The 21442-nt window shown below is 34.5% G+C and overlaps 1 protein-coding gene and 1 non-coding gene across 4 annotated transcripts in view; both read left to right on the forward strand.

The window, feature by feature from the left end:
* Dzip3 (DAZ interacting zinc finger protein 3) overlaps window positions 1–21442 on the forward strand; it is an 80813-nt gene that overhangs the window by 49391 nt on the left and 9980 nt on the right. For 2 of the 3 annotated variants that reach the window (XM_041672984.1, XM_041672986.1), the window contains exons 16-26: window positions 744–913; window positions 1598–1642; window positions 4253–4278; window positions 4986–5151; window positions 7606–7701; window positions 8998–9125; window positions 9433–9501; window positions 12322–12418; window positions 13764–13867; window positions 15255–15342; window positions 16669–16770. In XM_041672984.1, the coding sequence (XP_041528918.1) occupies window positions 744–913; window positions 1598–1642; window positions 4253–4278; window positions 4986–5151; window positions 7606–7701; window positions 8998–9125; window positions 9433–9501; window positions 12322–12418; window positions 13764–13867; window positions 15255–15342; window positions 16669–16770 (1091 nt within the window). Of the gene's footprint in view, window positions 1–743; window positions 914–1597; window positions 1643–4252; window positions 4279–4985; window positions 5152–7605; window positions 7702–8997; window positions 9126–9432; window positions 9502–12321; window positions 12419–13763; window positions 13868–15254; window positions 15343–16668; window positions 16771–20707; window positions 20950–21442 lie in introns of those variants that run through there. The other variant, XM_041672985.1, reaches the window with a different exon arrangement.
* LOC121462082 lies at window positions 8049–8158 on the forward strand. Its single transcript, XR_005976257.1, has one exon. It is a non-coding gene; the product is annotated as a U6 spliceosomal RNA (small nuclear RNA).

A 21442-nucleotide genomic window follows, 5' to 3' on the forward strand; every position in this document is an offset into this window, starting at 1 on the left:
CACACAGACAGACACACACACACGGATACAAGCACAGTCATGCACATGAACACGTACAAATAAATCTTAAATAAATAATTATACATTAAATTTACATTCTCAATGTAATTTACATTCTCAAATAAAAGTTTTTCTTTAGAAAACAATACCATGTGTTTGAGATTAAAGTTTGGCCATCTCTGGGGAAGTTTTAAGGCTAAATCTTTGGGACAATGAAGGAGAGAACAAGGATTCAAACAAGTAGTCATATAATATGGTACACTTATATTTTATGAAAAAGTAAAAGAGAAAATGATAGAGTTTTTCCTTTTCTTTATGTCTCATTTATATTTTATAGAATAATATTAGTTGCATTTTAATAAGGTCAATGGCAGAATTTAAAAATACCTAAAACTTGGAATTTACTTAAATATCAATATTTGATTCATATTAGCTTGTTCCATTCTTATATGCATGCCTGTGTTTTATGAGTAAGTAACTGTTGCAATTTTCATATAATAATTAAATGTTTATATGCTCGCCATGGTGCAAATGTTGAAGTCAAAGGACAATTTTCTGGATTGGTTCTCTCCCTTTCCCATGTGGGTTCTGGGAATCGGGCTCAGGTCATCAGGCTTGATGGCAAGAGCCTTTACCCACTGCATTGTCTTGCTGGTCTAGCAAGTATTTTTATAATTATAACAAAAGATTGAACTTTTCAAAACTTTGCCACTAGATTTTATAGCTTTCTCTTTACTATTTAGGTATTGATATAGAAGAGTTACAGAATGATGAAGAAGAGTTGAGTCCACCTCTAATGGAATACAGTATAGATGTGAAATCAAACACTGAAATGCAGTTAGCAGAACTAAATAAAGATGTAGCCTCAATACCTAGTGAATCTTCAACAGAATCTATTAAAGATCTTCTGGAGGTACAAGGTTTAATATTTGAATTTGAAGAACTTATTCTGCATGTACTACATTCAGAACATTGAAGGCAACAGTGCTCACACAGAGTCTGACTGGAATGACTCTTTGCCCATTACTTACTACCATTCAGTAATGGTGGTACTTACAACATCCTTTAGTAATTGTTTTACCAAAAGTCAAGCTCTGTGATAGCTATGGGAGTATGTTTTTTTTTTTTTATTACCTATCATTGGAAGTACATTTGGGAGAGGAAAGAGGGAGAAGATACAGTAAGAGTAGAAGAGATAAAGAAATAAGAATATTGAGATATTTCGATATCTCTAACACAGTAGTAGAGATTATCATCTAGATAAAATCTAGATGGCTTAACAGCTACTGTATAGATACTGATTTATTCTTTGGCTGAAACTTTTATGTGTATGAATATATTCTTTTTCTTTAAAAAGTTCCTTTCTCTCTTTCTTTGTTGTTATTGTTTGGTATGTGTTCTGTGTTCTTTTTCAAGGGTAGAAGATTGAGATTAAATCAAATATAATACTTGTTTCCATAAAATTGTAGAAAAACATGATCTATAAAAATCTAGAAAAATAAGTATTAGACAGACTTCAGTAGTTAGAAGAAACATTAGATAATATCCATTGTACAGCTTGACTTACATACTAAATAAATGGTTTATTTCTTATCAGGTTAAAAGTAAAACAAAGAAAAAGAAAAAAACTAAGAGTAAAAAGGTAAGATGCTGCATTGACATTGTAACAGAGGGATGTCGGATTGTGAATACCTGAAGCTTAATACATGAAGTCACAGTTAGAACTTAAATTCTTCCAGATGGACATACAATACTATTTATTTAAAACCTTTTTGAACATAAATTTATATACATCTGTATTTATAAAGTTAACTCTCAAATGAGTCACTTTTCATTTCATTAATTTCCACAATATGCTCTCATTTTTAATGATGGCTCTAGTCAGATTTTTTGGGGGGGGGGCAACAGTTCACAAATAATAGCATGGAGACTTACTATTTAACTATGAAAGCTTGACCTTAGCTTAGACTTGTTCCCCCAGCTCTTATAATTTCAATTAACCCTTACGTTTTATTAATCTACGTTCTGCCATGTGGCTTTTCCCTCTTTCCCATTCGGGGTGTCTGACTCATTCCATGTCTCCATGGCATCTTTTGCATGCCTCAGTTCACCCTTCTCTTCTTTTGTCCCATCTGTACCTCCTGCCTAGATAGTACACCAATCGCAGTAATACATTTTCATACCGTGTACAAATATCCTTCAGCAAATAGTTTCTTATTTTAATAGCAGTTTTTTTTGTTATATCCCCACTGTATCCAAAATTTTTTTTCTCAAAGCTTTAAAAAATCTTACAAGACTTTTGTCAGCTTCCAAAAAGAAAAGTTACTATATAGATCATAGATGTCATTAAGACATCTCTGATTTGCTTTGATAAGTATAAGAAAAATGGGAACTTTTTAATGGGGCATATGGCTAGTATTTATGCCATGTAAACTCTGAACTTTGTGGTTAAAAGAAAAATCCTTGTTTTTCTAATCTGGAACATACTGAAAATCTTAATATTTATGTGTATCATAAACTGACTATAGTTTCTCTAACTACAATCAGCTTTTTATTTTACTAGCCACTGCATTGTATATAAACATTTTAATGATGAATGAAGCTTAATGAAGGTTAATTTGTAAAATATTAAGATTAAGAATAAAATAACATTTTAATGTGCCAAGTAAAACATCAGTTCCTTTGTCATATTATCATAACCATTATAACATTTACTCAATAGCTATTATGAAAATTACGTTAAAAATAAGTGTAATTTTAATAGGTCCTCTTTAATAAGGTATAGCATAAATCATTAGTGATATATATTTTCCAAGACAACATTTCGTCTCAAGGTCATACTCCATAAGTTAGTGTGTATCTAATGACTGCTTCTTTAACGTTCTGGGTTTTTGCAGTTTAGTTTTATTAAAGAAATTGAGCTACTTTTGAAAATGATAGTTTTATTAAGATGAAATTTTGGCATTACAAGATAAATTTATGTTATATTTTACTCTTGGCATTAAGTAATTTACAAATGTTAAAAATAATTAGGCATGTAGTTATGTTGTATTTGTGTTACACAATCATTGTCAGAATTGGTGCAACAGTGTATATACTTCTGTAGTATATACAGGAAGCCCTGAAAGCTGCCAGCCTCATTGTCTAATCCAGAATTCTCATGAAAATGGTTAGCATAAGAAAGTTTGTTTGTTATACAAAGTAATGACAAAGTCTCATTGAGAAATTGCAACCTACTTTCTCTGTTGTTTTGGCTTATAACTTATGGACCTAACTGTAACAGTAGCCCTAAAAATGCCTATCAGGAGTTATCTGCAAGAAAAGCAATCAAATATGGCATATCTCCTAACAGATTTAGAGCAAACAAAAAAACTAGGGTTTTTTTTTGTTGTTGTTGTTGTTTTGTTTTGTTTTATGTGGCAGCCATAAGAAGAAAGAAACTTGACAATGAATCCAGCCCTTTAAATTGGTAGTCACAATATAGAGAGAATTGCAGAGATTTGTACTAAGAGGCTAGAGTAGACTAAAGTTTTTATGGGAAGAGCTAAAGTGGGCTTTGGGAAACGATCAACTGTCAGATGCACTCAGTATGAACAACTAAAGGTCTTTTCATGTCAGGTATACATCTCTAGTATTCAGATATTTAGAACCAAGGTAGAAGTCAATATTCCTAAATGATAAGAAGAAATTAGTATGAAAAACTGAGAAAACAGCCTTGTACCTATATAGGCAACTCAGAATCATAGATAGTAGAAGTCAATACTCCTTATTAATATTCCCAATTTGTTGTGTAAATGTATAAGATTCTTCAATTGTCTGTCTGATTTATTTTCTTTCCATGTAGTTTTTCAAAAATCCTTTTGTTACTGTAGAAATAATGGATATTACAGACACTCTGTCCCATGGTTTCCTCATATATATAAACTCATGTCCAGTATTCACCTCTATCATCTTAATCAATGATATAAAATCAAGATTATAAAATAAATTTAATGAGATACAAACATTATTTTAAAAAGAAAATAGGATAAGTAGGAATTACAAAAATTGCATCACATATACTGTGGTTATGTATTTCATAGAATTCACATTTCTCTTTCATAATTGACTGATGATACATAAGTATGTAGCATAATTCTACAAAATGTTTAGTTTTGTAAATGTTTGAAACACACCTAAATGCAGTCTTATCACTGTGTTGAGCTAGAGTAGTTGATACAGATTACTAATTCTGGTAATGCTGTCTTTTCAGGATAAGGACTCAGAAGAAGAACAAGGGTAAGTATTTACATTTTAATAGTTTCTTAGTGTTTTTAAGGTATGCTTTTTAAGTAATACACAGATACCTTCTTGGAAACTTCCAAAGAGAAAAATAGTTCTTTGTTTTAATAAATTGGTATTTTCTGAAGGTTAGATTATTATTAACTTTGTAAAAATAACCATTTTTTTCTGTAACATTACTCGAAGTCATCTAACACACTAACTCATTCAGACAGTGACTTAATGCTTAATAAAATAGTTATATCCATAGACTAATACTTAACTTTAATGGATAGATCATTCTTATGTTCCCGACATATATACATACTTTCTTTGATTGGGGTAAATGTATGAATTTTGATGACAGTATAATATTGAAGATGTGGAAAAGCTTCCTATCCTGTCTCAAAATACTGTTTCCAAAGTAACTAATGTTAATTAATAGCTGTAATTTGAAAAATAAACTCTGTGATGTTACAATTCTTGGAAACACCACTATGAGCCATTAAATAGGTGTTTTGAGGAAATACTATCTCATATATGTTAATGTCCATTGTTAGCGTCTAAGAGAAAAGAACAGTGTGAGCACTGGCAAGACTTTGACCATGAACCTTCTAATACAGAGTATCTCACAAGGCAGTATTATGTTAATTTGAGAGGAAGTAGCCTATAAAGAAAGCACTATACCATTATGAAAGTTCACTTTGACTTTGTCCCCATTATAGCTCATATACGATAGAAAAGGATGACCAACTGGATACAGAACAAGGAGATATGTACACACTCAGTACATACATAAAGACTGATGCAAGCGATGCGCAAGATGATTCTGCAGCTGAGGACAAGTTCTGTAGCCTGGACGAACTGCATATTCTGGACATGATAGAGCAGGTGAGCAGTGGAGAGGGCTCAGCTGTGCCGTCCTCCTTGTAGAAAGAACTAATTTTGTTTTCTCTAGGCTCTTTAAGCAGTTTGTCTTTTGAAAAGCCCAGCAGAAAAGCAACAAAAACAGGAAAGGGGGGTATTGCAAGACAAAGGGGATTACAAAAACAATCATTGAGATTCCGAACTTCACATGTGCTCACAAATCATTTCTTAATTACTGGGCAAAGTTGATAAATGCATTTCTGGGGGGAAAAAAGTCATTTCTGAAGAGAATGAAGGAACAAATAAGAAAGAGACAACACATTAACTAGCTTAAATCCCACTAGATTAAACGTCATAAAAATCAAAACTACTTTAATTTTCTTTTAGTTAAACTTGGTTACAACCATGAAATTTCTACTGAAAAGCACTTACTGTATACCAATTTTTTCTAGTTCTTTTTCTGGTAGTAGCCACTGCTTGAAATGATAAGAATATTAGTGCTCAAAAGTGTAATTAACTATACAAAGTAGATGAAGGATTGAAATGCACGCACATGTGCGCGCGCACACACACACACACACACACACATCTACAAACACACCATGTTTGAAGTTAGTGGTAAGCTACTCTCTGGTTTAAAATGTGGATGCATCACAGGTATCCACTCCCCAAGGGTCAAGTTGATGTGAATAAATCCCTGACTGTAGTATTAGAATACACACACACACACACACTCACACACACATACTGAATTGATGCAACTTTGGCTATTACTTATGGGGCCATTAATGTTAGTCCAGTAATACAGAAGAAATCTAAATGAGAATGAAAATGTCACATACTTGCAGAAAATGTTTATTCACTTATTTAAAAATCATTGAGCCACTTGCAAGGTGTGATAACTGCTATAATGAGGTCCCAATGTATACTGTTTATAATATAGGAGAGAAGTTGAACATTAAAATAAGTTGGTGCATTGCTGTAATTTAGAATACTAGTTGTTATTGCCTGAGTTAGAATTCAGGCTCCTCCATTTACTGTCTGCAAACATAGGTAAGTTACTTACTTAATCCTTTTAATATCTTAAAATGAAAATAGACATTTAGTTCAAATTATTTGGAATGTTAGTTTTCTGTGTCAGTGCTGAGAGTACGATTGGAATATGGGAGTCCACACTTGAGATGGAAAAAAAATATGTGAGTTTCAGACTGTCAAATGTCACAGTTCATAATAAGCTGATATTAATTATTGACCTGTAATATCAACCAAGGGTATTCACATGTTATCATATCAGGTAGGTGCTATTTTCATCAAAGATGAGGGTAAACAGATCTATCCCTTTGTAGCATAGCTGGTTTGTGGACAATGGTAGCATTAACAATCTCTGTATCTGCTCAGAATGAAAAGTGTATCTTTAAAATTTTTTTAAAGATACAAGATGTACAATTATCTGTCATCTCAGTTACTTTTTCCTACTTCCATGTGAGCTAAATGGGGTAAAACTGTCATCACATTGAGTCTAATGTGTCTATCCTGAGTGAGGTAAGCCAGACCCAAAAAGAGGAACATGGGATGTACTCACTCATATTTGGTTTCTAGCCATAAACAAAGGACATTGAGCCTATAATTCGTGATCCTAGAAAATCTAAATAAGGAAAACCCAAAGAAAAACATATAGGCATCCTCCTGAATATTAACCTTCATCAGGCGATGAAAGGAGACAGAGACCCACATTGGAGCACCGGACAGAAATCTCAAGGTCCAAATCAGGAGCAGAAGGAGAGAGAGTACGAGCATGGAACTCAGGACCGCGAGGAGTGCACCCACACACTGAGACAATGGGGATAATCTATCGGGAACTCACCAAGGCCAGCTGGCCTGGGTCTGAAAAAGCCTGGGATCAAACCGGACTCGCTGAACATAGTGGACAATGAGTGCTACTGAGAACTCAAGAACAATGGCAATAGGTTTTTGATCCTACTGCACGTACTGGCTTTGTGGGAGCCTAGGCAGTTTGGATGCTCACCTTACTAGACCTGGATGGAGGTGGGGGTTCCTTGGACTTCCCACAGGGCAGGGAACCCTGATAGCTCTATGGGCTGACAAGGGAGGGGAACTTGATTGGGGGAGGGGGAGGGAAATGGGAGGCAGTGGCGGGGTAGCGACAGATATCTTTAATAAATAAATAAACGGGAAAAAAAGAAAAAAAGAAAAAAATGAAAATAGAAAGTACCTCATCATATGATTTCTATAAAAATATGAGCATTACATAAGCTTCAAGTAGCAAGCATAAGTGTCACTCAGCAGTAGCCGGAACTCACAGCTGTTGTACAGTTGTATTATTTAATGAGTGCTGTTCGGGAAGTAAACCGTTTTGGGGAATTGTTATAGATGGAAACTATATACAGTAGAAACCCTGCAAAAAAAGTTAGTGTTTTTTTTAATAGGAAATAAATATGATTGTTCCGTTTGCTTAAGGGCTCATCTGGAAAGGAAAGTACAGACCGCAAAGAAACTGAAAGGGAAAGACTTGCTTGTCAGCACCAGCTTTATAAATTGCAGTGTGAGTGTGAAGTGAGTACTTTTGTCATTAAATCTAAGGGAAGTAATAAATATTTCAAATGTTTAAATTCAATGACATTGTTTTAAAGAACTCAGTGAAATGAACCTTAATTCATTATTGGTGGGGGTGCAAATTAATACAACCATTGTGGAAATCAATGTGTCAATTTTCTCAAAGAACTAAAAGTAGAACTACAGTATGGCCCGTCCTTCTTGCTCCTGGCCATATACTCAGAGCAGTCTATACCCTACCACAGATATTTGCACACCCCATGTTTCTTCATGGGTTTTGCAAGTTCATTCACTATAGCAGAGAACTGAGGTCAGTCTTCTCTATCAGTAGATGAATGAAAATTTGGGTGATGGTAGCTTCAGTAGCACATAGACTAAAATTGGAATGTCATAGAAAATATCAGCATGACCGTTGTGTAAGGATGACACACAAATTAGTGAAGCATTCCATATTTTGTCTATCTCTGATGTGGTTTTGTTTTATTATATTTTATTACTACCCCTAAGAAGCCTGTTTTCTAATGTGTTACAGAAAGGGAGTCGATCAAGAAAAGGAGGGGTTGTGGGGAAGAACTGGGAAGAGTAGAGGGTGGGGAAGCCATAATCAGGATATACTATGTGAAAAAAAATTTATTTTCAATAAAAGACGAAAAAGAAAATTTGATGCGTATATGTGTGTGAGAGTATGTATATACACATATATGAATACAATTTAACTCTAAAGGAAAATGAAGTTTAAAAAATCTACAGGAAAATGGATGGACTTCTATGTATGATATTAATTGAGATCACGCAATCTCAGAAAAAAGTGCATACTCATTCTCATATGTATAACCTAGTCAATAATATATATGTATATATATAATTATTTATACATAAATAAATATATTTATATCTATAAACAAGTGTGCATGTAGGTACAGCATAATGTGAAGAGAATAAAAAAACTGAAGAAGGGGATGAGGACGGGTTGGTTAAATATGCATAAATAGATAAGTTGTGAAAAATAATATAAAGTTGTTCTTTTACCATAGGTTTTTTGTTGTGGATAAATGCATGAAATATTTGATACTGAAAATTAAATATTTAATGTGAGCTTCATAGTTCCCATTTTAATGACAATGCTAATCATATAGAATAAGTTCATTACATTCCATAGATTTTTAATCTGGTTAATTTGAGTATGCAATGTTTTGATTTATTTGCAAATGTTTTTATAATAAAGTTCATTTAAAATATACCTCAATTTCAACTTTTTGATGACTTGAATGCTGGAAACTATTTTTCATTGAACAGGATTACAAAAGACAACTGAAAACAGTGACATTCAGGTGGCATGAAAATCAAATGCAGATCAAAAAGAAAGAAAAAATTATTGTATCTCTTAACCAACAAGTAGCTTTTGGAATCAATAAAGTGTCCAAGTAAGTCAAACTTTTAATAAAAGTGAAAATTCTGAATTTGCCTCCTTTAGTCTTAATCTCTCTGCGGCCACTAGATGGCAGTGTGACTGCACAGTAAGAATTATAGAGGCCTTATGTGATTTTCTGACGAAGTCAGGATAAGAAGATAGATAAATTTCAAATAGATGAGGTATAGAAGTTAATTTGCTGTTTTCAAGGCTAAGATTTGTGATTTATATAAGACATGCTGAGTCAATTTCTCAGCTATAGCTTTTCTGTGTTATGCGTAACTTCTAATGTTTTATGATTTACTTCTTTATATATTTAGATTACAGCGCCAAATCCATGCTAAAGATGATGAAATTAAGAGCCTTAAAGATGAACTTTCCATGAAAAGGTACAGCTTTCCTTTTGTTGATACTCCCTTTCTGAAACTGCATGTTACTCAACATTTTAGCTGGAATAACCAATAATTTATTATCCAGACATCACTTTTGCACATTAGATTGAGTAATAACAGCAACTGCATTGGGTTAATGGGTATAAATAGAAAGAGGTGTAGACAAATTGGAAGGTGGTATATTTATTGTAACTCTGACTGGAGAAAACTGAGAACAGTTCAGTCAGCAGTGTTGCAGTCTCGCAGCAAATTACACCAAAAACTGGAATTTCTTCTGTTAATACTGCTAGCTGCAAGTTTTACCAAGATTCACTAATTCATATAGCATAAAATTCACCTGGCTAGGACATGTGGTTCACTAGATTTTAATACAGTCTTTGAAGTACATAACTATCACTACTGTCTATTTTCAGAGCATTTTTGTAACCTCTAAAACAAACTATGTGCTCTTTTATGTAGTGTTACCCCTCCTTATTCCTTTAGTTTCTGATAAACACTAATTTACTTTGTGTCATTTGAATTTGTGTATTCTGAGCATCTCATATAAATGCAGTTATATATGTGGCTTCTTGTAACTAGCTTCTTTCGTTTAACATACTGACTGGTTTTAAATCCCTCTAAGTTTTATCTTCTTAAGTGAACTTTTATTCAGACTTTTGGCCTATTTTAAAATTTGGAATCTTTTTACCTCTGAATGCTATGAGTTCTTTGCATGTTTTAGTGCAAGTAGGATTTCTGCTGTGCCTCATGAATGTTAGGGAAGTGCTCTAGGGAAGCACTTCACCAGCCCTGTACACAGTTTTGAGCTGAGTATTTTTACATGTTCTGTAAGTTGTTTTTCCATTTGTCTGATATCTTTAAAGCACAACTTTTTTATTTTGATGGAATGTACTTTTTATTTTAGGCAATTTTTATACAATATTTATTGCCATAATAGTTAATGTGTGTGTTGAGGTAATGTATCTGCTTAAATATATTATATTTTTCTCCCTAGTAAACACCATCCATATATATGTGTGTGTGTGTGTATGTGTGTGTGTGTGTGTGTGTGTGTGTGTGTCATGTTCCCTACCAACAGTTTTTTAAGTTTTTAAGAATCTGAGTGTATTTCTCTTAACAAAACATTGGAAATGGTTTCTGTGCTGTTGCTTATTATAAAGTTACACTTTCAGTTCTTGTTAAAGGCAAAATTTAGTTTGTAGGCTGTGTAATTCTGAGATTTCAGTGTAGGAAGCTCGAAAGGGATGGGGGAAAAAAGAAAGAATCCTCAGAGGTTCCACAGTCTGTAATTGCCTATACAGTATGGTTCTCTTATATTCCAACCTATGGAATTCAGTTTCATTCTAAGGTAAGAAATCCAAATACCTAATTAACTAGTAAACTTTAATTGCAGTGACTTCCTTTTTACAAGGGTAAGGATTTACATGGCTGCTGTTGTTCATGCAAGAGCAGGCACTGTTAAATAAAATTTAAAAACAATAGCTAACATTTTGTACGTAATATCAAACATGGAATGTTTATGTATATTTTCTGAATTAGATTCAGAGGAATTTTTTTCATGGTGATAGAGCTTTGTCCATTTTCACATGTGTAGAAGCTAAATACAGAGAACTAAGCATCTCGCTCACATGTTCCTCTACTATTACACACTATTGACTGCAGTTAGTAACAGCACACACTGATGGCTCCAAGTTGGAGTGACACCTAGTTTCATATCTAATAAGGGCTTGCTGCCTCCTTGCAGGTCTTCTACATCTTCTCATTTTGCTCTAGCATCATAGTAGGGCTGTAGAGCTATCTCAAACCATAATTTAAAATAAAGTATTATTCCCATCCATAACAGCTTCATCTTTATTGATCATATTACTTCCCAAAGTTCTGTGTCCAACTCATTAGGGAAAAAGTACTGCCTCCTCCAAAATTCTTACTTTGGGGTTTGTTGTGTGACAAAATTTTCCTGAGAAGATACAGCACACATATCTACTCACCCCAGAAAGGGAATGCACGACAAAGTACAGATACTACCAAAGTCCAGCTTGATGAACCAGATGAGTTTTATTGGGGTTTCTTACAGGATTGTGAATGTGAAGTTACATATAGGAGCAGAAATGTCTCAAAGACAGCTGCATCACAAAGGCCCATCAGCATAAGTGACAGGTCACAAAATTGGAAACCTGGATCACACTGCATAGCCTGTGGTATCTTATCGGTTGATTAGTGTCCTTTCCAGGTGTCTCAGTTGGTCTAAACCTCTTCCAGGTAGCTGGTTGGTCTCAGAGTGATTTTGCAGCTTGGCTCTGCTCTTCTGAGAAGGACTCTTAGCTTTTATTACTTACTTTGGTAAGGAGGGGCCTAGTTAATCTGGTCAGTTTCAGGGACTTCATGAAGCTGTTTCAAGTTGTTTATACCTCACTGTTTAAGTGGTTTTTCTGCAAGATGGAATGTTTAAATCTTGGAGGAAACTTACAGAACAGGCTTGAAGATTTCAACTAATGAATTGTCAAGGAGAATTCAGAAGTTCAATATATTGTTTTTGTCTAAGGTTTTATATTTAATAGGTTATGGAGGTAAGATTCATTTTAAGATTATGGGTTTAGAATTTTGTCATAGCCTCTGTACTAAGGACCTTAAAACTTCTGTATTTTTGGTTGTAAAGAATATCTATAAGTTTTAAACAATGTCTTCTCTTGTTTTTCTATGCTTTGTATACTTTTCTAAGAAAACATTTCCTTCGTGTGATAGTTTTATAGTCTTCTGAATATGATAAAAAGTATTGTCATTGTAATGTTGCTAATTTTTAACAATCATTCATTTCAGATCTCAGTGGGAAATGGAGAAACATAATCTGGAAAGCACAGTTAAAGCATATTTAAACAAACTGAATGCAGAAACTAATAGAGCCTTAACAGCTGAGGTAAAAGGAAAATGGGAATGGAAGAGATAGGTTTACTTTAGTATAATTAAAGGTTGAAAAAATTGGATTGAATAAACAGAAATAAAATATTTTAGTATCATTCAGAAAAATACAGCTTTAAACTCCTCAGACCCTTTTGTCTCACTGGCATGTGAGTACATGAATATTTCTAATTTTATGGTTTTTCCTTCAGTGAGTCCAAGAAATCAAATATTTATAGTGAGTGACTAATTCTCATGAAGCTAGGTCAGTCAGTAAGTCATACGTGTAAAAATAACATTTCACTATTGCTGTAATACCACATTCTCTGCTATGTCCAATACAAATCTTCCAAAAATACATAAATATCATAATAAGCACCAGTGTCAAAAGCCAGTTTATTTTCCATAATCCTTGAAAGTCACCGAATACTGTTAAAGTTAGCTTATAATACCACAGCTAGGGTCTCAGAAGAAATGAGTACATGTAATTTTTATTTTTAGCTAATGAAACTTGCTCTATAGTAAGATTCATATTATTTGAAGAGCTTGCTGACATCAGAAAGCATTACAAACCTTGCCACTTGTCATTGGTAGGCTCTGTTCCCTGGTAGTGTTCTTGGGATTCCAGAACAACCAAGGAATGATAATCCATGCACACCATGGACACAGTCCTGCAGCCTTACCCCCACAAAGGAAAAAAAAATGCCTTACATTTTGGCTCATGCTTCTTCTTTGTTCTTCAGAGCTTTAGTTAAAAGTGTCTGTGTGCTTGTATTACTAATCTTAGGAAACACTTTCTAACATGCTGTCTAAGAGTATTCACTTTGGTAATTACTGAGTGATTAATAGCTAAAACTTTAGAATAAATGATAGTACATTGGTAATGATGTTGTAAGTCTTCCTGCTGTGGGGCAAATATTGGACCAGAAGCTTTGTAAGGACAATTGGGACAGTGCCTTTTCTGTAGTCTGATTACTTCTGTACTTCTGTAGCCCTGCATCATGAACATATAAACAGCAGGATTTCTTTTGAATATTTTCTGACTTTGCTGCATATTAGATGCTATCCCTATTATCAATTAAGTTAGTATCTCTGGGACCAAAGCACCACTTTTAAAGTTTTCAAGACTAGTCCAGTATATGGGAAAAATTTGAAAAGTAATGTTCTTAGGTTCTTACTGACCCAGTAACTATTGAATAAAATGACTTCAATTGCAGAGTTGCCGGGATTAGAAAACATTTTTGATGCTTCTTGTCAGGACACTGCAGTATTTCTGGGAGAGACTGAAAAATAATTTTGGTTTTCTTAAGATGACTAAGAAGAAGATGCTTACTTCAATTTCTTTCTCTTTCAAAAATCTGTAGGTATACTTCTTACAGTGTCGTAGAGATTTTGGTTTACTGCACCTCGAGCAGACGGAAAAGGAGTGCCTCAATCAACTCGCCAGGGTGACTCACATGGCAGCAAGGTAACTTTCTCTTCTTAATTCACTACAACCTCAGAGAGGGACAGATATCTCCAGAGTTGATGGATTTTACTTATGTGTTCAGCCATTGGAGTAATCCCAAGCTCTTGGGTCTGTTTGTTTCCTTGTTCTTGATGCATTGTGTTTCATTTCCTGAATTTCTGAGAAGTACTAAATTCAGTGGCAGCTTCCTCCCCAGTGAGAGGCATGCATGCAGACCAGATACGTACAAGATAGATCCTAATTGAAAAACTGTTTTATAATTGTTTTCTACTAATGCTTGATTTTTAAAGTGCTTTTGTAATATGTTTATGAAAAAATTGGTAATAACACCTAATGTTACATGATAAATGACAATTATTGCTTTGCTATATTAATTTTCAGATATTAAAATGAACCTCATGAAATTTTACTTAAATTTATAATCCTACAGGGTATACCTTTAAAATTTAATGAGTTAATTATCTCTTGAGATCAAAACATTATTTTATAAAAGTCATCATTTTTAAAATTACCATTATGTTTAATACTGATGTATACGAAAGCTGAGAAGGTACGATTGTGAGTGATCAGTCTTTGCTTGCCAGAAGGAGAAAGAACATTGTACAAATTAGAGTGTTGTGAAGCTCTTTTTTTGTCTGAGCTTGGTGTTAACTTGTTTTGCTTTTGTAGAATATGGGGCTCATGATGTAGATGAGGTGATGCTGCTATAGATAGCCCTTTTGGATATCCACAGAAAATTTCTTCTAGAAACTGTATGCACTAAAGCTTTCTGAGTTTTTCCTGTCTTAACTATTTATATACCAATAAACAGTTGCTATACTGATACATACTTTGCACTTCATCAGGGCAGTAATAGCATTCTTCCTCACAGGAAAGTGCTCATTAGTTTTGTTTGTATCTCTGTGTGTGATTGTTTTTATAATTGTCATCTCAGAAACACTTTAATTTTATGGATTATGTTAGAGCTAAATAGATCAATTCTGACTCTGATATCAGGGTTAGCATGAACATGATCCAAAACCTTCCTCCAAGATGGGACTCTTTCTTGAGATTGAAATTGCTTTACCTACTAAGATAGCTTCCCTGTTTGGAATTCCCTGCTTTCCTGCTGCATTGGAGATAGATTGGGTATTATCAAGATAGGAAAGAAAAATGGTATTCTAGAAGCTTGTGTATTGTTCTTCCCTTAGAACGGGTGTATATGTTGCCAGTTTCTCTGTTTAATAACAAACCTTTCCATGTTTCTTTAACCTTTGAGGTAATTGCTAGTATTGAATAATTTTCTTTTATATTATTGACATAAATACTAGAGAACACTTTTGAAATTTTTGGAAACCTAAATATTATATATAAAGAAAGCTTCACTGTGTCTCCTTTTCTATATCAGCAATGTAGAATCACTTCAATTAAAGGCTGCTGTGGACAGCTGGAATGCCATTGTGGCAGATGTTAGAAACAAGATTGCATACCTGAGGGTGAGTGCTGAAGTATACTTACATACAGGAAGAACGTCTAACACTAACAACAAATAGCTGAGAAACTTTAGAACATTTTTAACCTCAGCAAACTTTTATGTTCTCTGTTTGTAATTGTTTTCATATAGTTAGTGTTAGATATAAATTAGAGACTCAAATGTGTGACTTTTTAGATACTTATTCCAGGAAAAGATAACTCAAAAGTTTTTCCTTACCTAGCTTTCTCAGAATTTCAAAGTCAAACAAAATTAAATGTCCCAATCAGCTATAGAATTAAGTGAAATGTCGAATAGAGCAGTATTCATTTTTAGTATTAACATTTTATACAATTTTTCTATAATGTGGAATCTTAATTACTGATTTAATTGAATTGAGACTGTGAAAAAGCTATTCTAGTGACTATAGTCATAGTCCTAAGATCTTCATTTGTAATATTGATTAACATATTTTTACATCCATACTACGTACATCTATAAATGAAGCAGTGGTGGTCAGTTACAAAGAGCTGCCTCAAAACACTATAGACTTATCCACTTTTTAAATGATGGTTTTAATCACTTCTCCCTGGGATCATTGTTCCTTTGTCTTTAGTGGTACTTAAAAGTACTTTTAGGAGTATTCAGAATATTATCCTCAGAAACCTATTTCTTGCATGGAAATCTCTACATTTAAAAAAGGTTATCCGGTTCTAATGGGTTGTTTCCTAAAATGAACAAAGAGAACTGGGAATAATGCCAAAAAATATTGAAAACATTAAAATTTCCCAAAGTAAACTTGCTCCTCTCCTCTCTCTTCCTCTCCTTTCTTCTTTCCCTCTCTCTTTTCTGTCCTCCCCTTTCCTACTCCCAAATTCTAAGAGAACAAAACATTTATAGAACTGTAACAAGAAAGAGCTGAAGTATTTTTAGATAGATAAAATTATGAATATATAATTAATCTTTTTCTAACATTTTCCTTTTACTTTAAAAAATGAACATTGACAATGTATTTGGTTCTTTGTTAAAATGTGTTTGTGTTTCTTATAGGTATTAAACTCTTTAGATCCTATACTCACTTTGTATCAGTGTTTCTATTTGGAACCTGGAAACATTGGAAAAACAATAAACTGAATTATGTCACTGTATTTTATCAATAAACCCCTGAAACACAGCTATTTAATTGTGGGCATGAAAGCCTATAGAATTATTTTTATGTCAGAAACTGTTATATTTTTTTCTGCCAGTGGGTTGAGAGCTACTAGTTTATGTTGGATTATTCAAATCAAACGCTACTATATGCTGTTTCTTTAAAGTCAGTGGTTGTCTAAAATGTGTTTTTCTCTCTCAGACACAGTACAATGAACAAATCAATAAGGTGAAACAAGGGTTTGCCTTGAGTACCTTGCCTCCAATCCAGCTTCCCCCACCACCACCAAGTCCTGAGATACTGGTAAGATTCCTGGCATTTTGGAAAGTTGCTGTCTTCATTTTGATAAGTGATAAGGTGTAAAATACAGAATATACAGTATGTTTGGTGGGTACTCAAATGGAATTAAGTTCATGTTTTAAACACCAGTTGCTACTGGTGGCCTCCATGCTGATAGAGTTTGACTGAGACTGGTTCTTATTAATCAGGCATATGAAGTCTAGAAGTGCAGTTTTCATCCTCTAGAGCTTACATACATTGTGAGAGATCGCTCACGAATGCTCAGAATTCTCCTTTCTCTTCTGTTAGAACTATGTAACTAAAGCATTACCTAGAAAGCTTACTAGAGAGTCAGTCCCCTCACCTTGTACCTTATACTTTCTTTAACTTTTCTAATCTGTGTTTTTGACAGTAGGGCAGTTTCCCCTTTCACCACTACTCCACTTATTAAGAGCCATTAGGTTTAACTGGATGTACTGATCTGTGTACTTTAGAGACTAGAGTACTTAATCTCAGAAATAGTTTCCATGAACTTTTAAGTTATTATTTGGTGATAATTTTTACTGTAAGTCTGAATATAGAAAGTAAAGAAAGATAAGATACTTAGAGGCAGGTGGCTTTTGATGTTGACATTCATGCTCTGTAAACTTCATTACTACTCACTATTGAGTATAGCAAGGACCACTTATTAGCTAGAATGTAACAGAAATGGCTGTTGTCCAATTCTTAGTAGAGCCCTATTTCCATCTAAACTTCATTATTGTGCTCCATTGCTGTTCACATTACTATAAGCATTCTGGTCTTCTGAACGTTCACTAAAATGACCCATTAAGCTCTGCTTACAGCATTCTAGAGTTTTTCTTGTCAAATATTTCCAAATTCTTGCCACAACCAGTTCCAAAATCCTATAAACCATATGATCAGATTTAGTCATTAGTGAGACCCACTACTGAATTCTAGTGTTCTGCTTTTGGTTTATAGTCTCTATGATGAAGTATCTAACAAAGCAACAAGGGAAGAAGAACATCTTTTGGGCTAGTGTCAGTGGGGTCCATATGGCAAGAAGATTGTGGAATGGAAGAGCAGTTAACTTCATGATGTGCTAGGAAGCAGAAGAAGGGAAAAGTCCATAATTATTCTCAGAGAATTATTGTTAAATTGGCAGTAGAGGTTCTCAAAAGGACCTCAGTACAGACTTAGTACCCACCACTTACTCATCATTTTAAAATTTAACAAAAACTTGAAATTTATATATAATTTCCTATATAGTTACATATATATGTTATATTCATGTGTAACTTGATTTTACATAATAAATGTATGTAAAAATTAAGGAAAAATGAAATGCAGCTTCAACATTATTAACAGTTGACAGTCTTGTTTTATATCATCTCCTTCTCCCTGGACTACTATAAAGCAAACTCTGGTAATCATATAATTTCATCCATTTATACTTTGATATATATCCTAAAAGATAAGGAACTCTTTCTAGGTATAATCATGACATCATTATCTTAAATAATAAAACTATAAATTACTGATTATATTAATATTTAGTATCTAGTTAAAATTTATATTTTAATTGTTTCAGAATGTCCTTTTTTACCTATAAGGCATACAGTGTCTGCTCCCTGGTGATTAAGAATCAAGTGTCAATCTGTCTGCACACTATAAAGTTCACCATTAACTTTTCACTTTGTTTAAGATCATAACTTAGAGCTCTGTTAATGTTTTTTTCTATTTTAGCAAATTATTATTGTTCCGATTTATGATCATGTTAGATCTAGCACACTGCAAAAATTCTCTAAACCTGTCCCCTTCTATTCTCAAAAAAAACAAACAAACCAAAGTTTCTCTCCAACTAACAATTGCCAAGACCCCTTTGGAAATACAAGCGCACCCTAAAGGGACCTCTGTGATGGAGTATCCCTTGTTATGAGCCCTACTTCATTCTTCTATTGTCTTTAAAACTAAAATCCGGATTCCATCAAATGGCAGCTTCCTTACAGATATCTTTTCTGTGGATAATTTTGAGGATTTTTAAATGCAATTATTGAGTATTGTTTCTCAACATGTACAGCATTCACTGAGAACTTTGAGATTTATAGATATTATATGTTTATACATTCATATTATACCTTTGAGGGTCTTATATTATTAGATCTGAGTGTGGATCTTTTTTCCCCACTTTATTTTTTAAAAAGGAAACAAACCATCTTTTTTCATTTTACATACCAGTCCCAGTCCCTACTCCTTCCTTTTCTCCCATTCCCTCCACCGTTCACTCTACCCTACCCACCATGAACTCTTCAGGAGAAGGTAAGGCCCTCCCCACTATATCCACGCTGAGCAAGGTATACATCCAGAGAGAATGGGTTCCAAAAAGCCAGTACAAAGATCAGGGACAAATCCTGATGCCACTGCCAGTGGCCCTGCAGTCTGCCCCAGCCATACCTGTCATCCAAATTCAGCAGGTCTAGCTTTGTCCTATGCTGGTTCCTTCCCTGTCTGGCTGGAGTGGTTGAGCTCTCATTAACTCAGGTTTCAGTTGGTGTCCTCATCATTGTCTTCTTTGCTCATATTCTCACTCCTCCCACTTTTCAACTGGACTTTGGAAGATCAGCCAAGTGCTCTGCTGTGGGTCTCTGCCAGTTTCCATCAGTTGCTGGATGAAGGTTCTGTGGTGACATTTAAGATAGCTATCAAGAGTCAGTTCCTTTTCAGATATCATTGCTATATATTTGCATTTTGTTTTGCTGTGTGTAGTCTGTATATAATGGACACATGCCTAAAATTTTCAGCTTCTCATCTCTAGATGGTAAAGAGGTTGCCAATGTATGACAAAGTAGTAAAATTAGCACATTGTTAATTTGCTCTGTACATGATTTGGGGATATGAATTTTTTCAGCTATTTCTGAGCATTGCCTATGTCTCTATTTGTCTGCTGGCTTGAAGGCAGAGAAGGGAGAAGAAAGTGGGTCAAAACCCAGATGGTTATATTTAGAAGATACATCAGATAATAACTATTGCTTTGCATACAGTTTTATTTGCCAGTGTAGTGTGTATAGCAGATAAGTTCTTACATGAGATACCTGGTCTGTCTAGGTATTTTCAGTGTTTGATACATTTAAAAGTAGAAGTAGTAGAATAATACTTTATGTAAATAGTTTTGAAAAACTGGAGATACTATGTTTAGAAGTAGAATTGCTAACCCACCTCCGAGAACAGTGCACAAGCTTGACTTGTCCAGTGGACTGAGGAGGTGGAGGGAAGGAACTGCAAAAAGATCCCATTAGTGTGCTAGACGTTTTTAGCTTCCCACCACCCTGTATGTTATATACATTTAACTTTGCTACACTGTACATACTGTACATACTGGACAAAGGGGTCCTCATTTATGATACCTAGTTTCTAGGTATTAAATTGCTAGCAAATGACAAAAGTAGAGTTAGTAAACTAACACCTTCTGTGTACTCATTGTTAAAATTCACACCAAGGTTGTCTTCTGAAGAGTTGTGAAAGTATTGTCCAAGTGACAGGTGCCTGTGTCTTGTGATACAGGGGAGGGGCTGAAGAAAAAGGTCAGAGACCAGAATGCTCTCAGCAGAAGACACTTTGAGATCTAACCATTGTTACATGTGTGTGATTTCCACACTACTGTGTATATAGGGGACAAATTTATGTCCTCATCTGAAACATCTAGTCCTTCTAGGTGTTTAGAAGTGCACAAAGTATGTTAAAGGTAGATGTAGTAAATAATACATGTTGTAGATTCTCCTGTTTAAACTCGTGAAATGCCATCTTTTGGAAATGGAATGAAAAGATCTCTTCTGAGCAATACAGACTTGTGCTGGATTGGCAGGGAGGAAGAAAGAAAATGTATAATGGCCTAATACTAATGTAAGTTTTGGTGATGCAAGATTAGTCATTGTCCCTTTTCTCTGTGCTTCTTATTTTGCAGTATATCATGTGTACAGAAGACGGACGAGTCAGATATGCAGCACCTAGTCTTCTAGAAGGGAAAGAGGCTGCCAGTATGTGACAGAGTAGAGTAGTGTTTGAAAGCTGTGTTAAAATTCATAGGAAAGAACTCTTAAAACCATGGAGGAAGTGAGGTTGTTATCCCCACGAAACCATGACAGATTCATAAACCTGACCCTTGGGTTAAAGAGAGGTGGGGAGGTTCTAGACCAGAGCAATGCTCTCGGGTCTGTTAGGGATGAGCGGTTTATTCTCTGCCCCGCACTGTACATATGCTGGGGAAATGGAAGTGTTACTGGAAACATCTTGTCTTTAAGCTTTTCAGTGCATAATAACTTGGTGTAGTACGCACGCTTTTAATCCTAGGCTGAGGCAGGTGGATCTTGTGAGTCCCAGGCCAGCCAGGGCTACAAGCCAGGGCTTTGTCTCACACAGTAAGAAAATGTGCATAATGGACTGGTAGGTGCTCAGCAGGTAAAGGCGCTTGCCACAAACTGGTGACCCGAATGTGATCTCCAGGATCCACGAAAGAGGAAACTGATCCACAAATTGTCTTCTAGCCTCCATACAAAGTGGCATGCATGTGCCTACACATATGCACTAATCCATAAATGTAAAAAATGCACACACGGTGAAAATAGAGGGTTAACAGCACCTTTTAAGGATTGTTATTTCATAGGAATGGTTACACTGGAATGGAACTGTTAGACGTGTT

Source organism: Microtus oregoni, unplaced genomic scaffold (genome assembly GCF_018167655.1).
Source record: "Microtus oregoni isolate MIOR12 unplaced genomic scaffold, Mior012 000023F_ref0000262, whole genome shotgun sequence".
NCBI lineage: Eukaryota > Metazoa > Chordata > Mammalia > Rodentia > Cricetidae > Microtus > Microtus oregoni.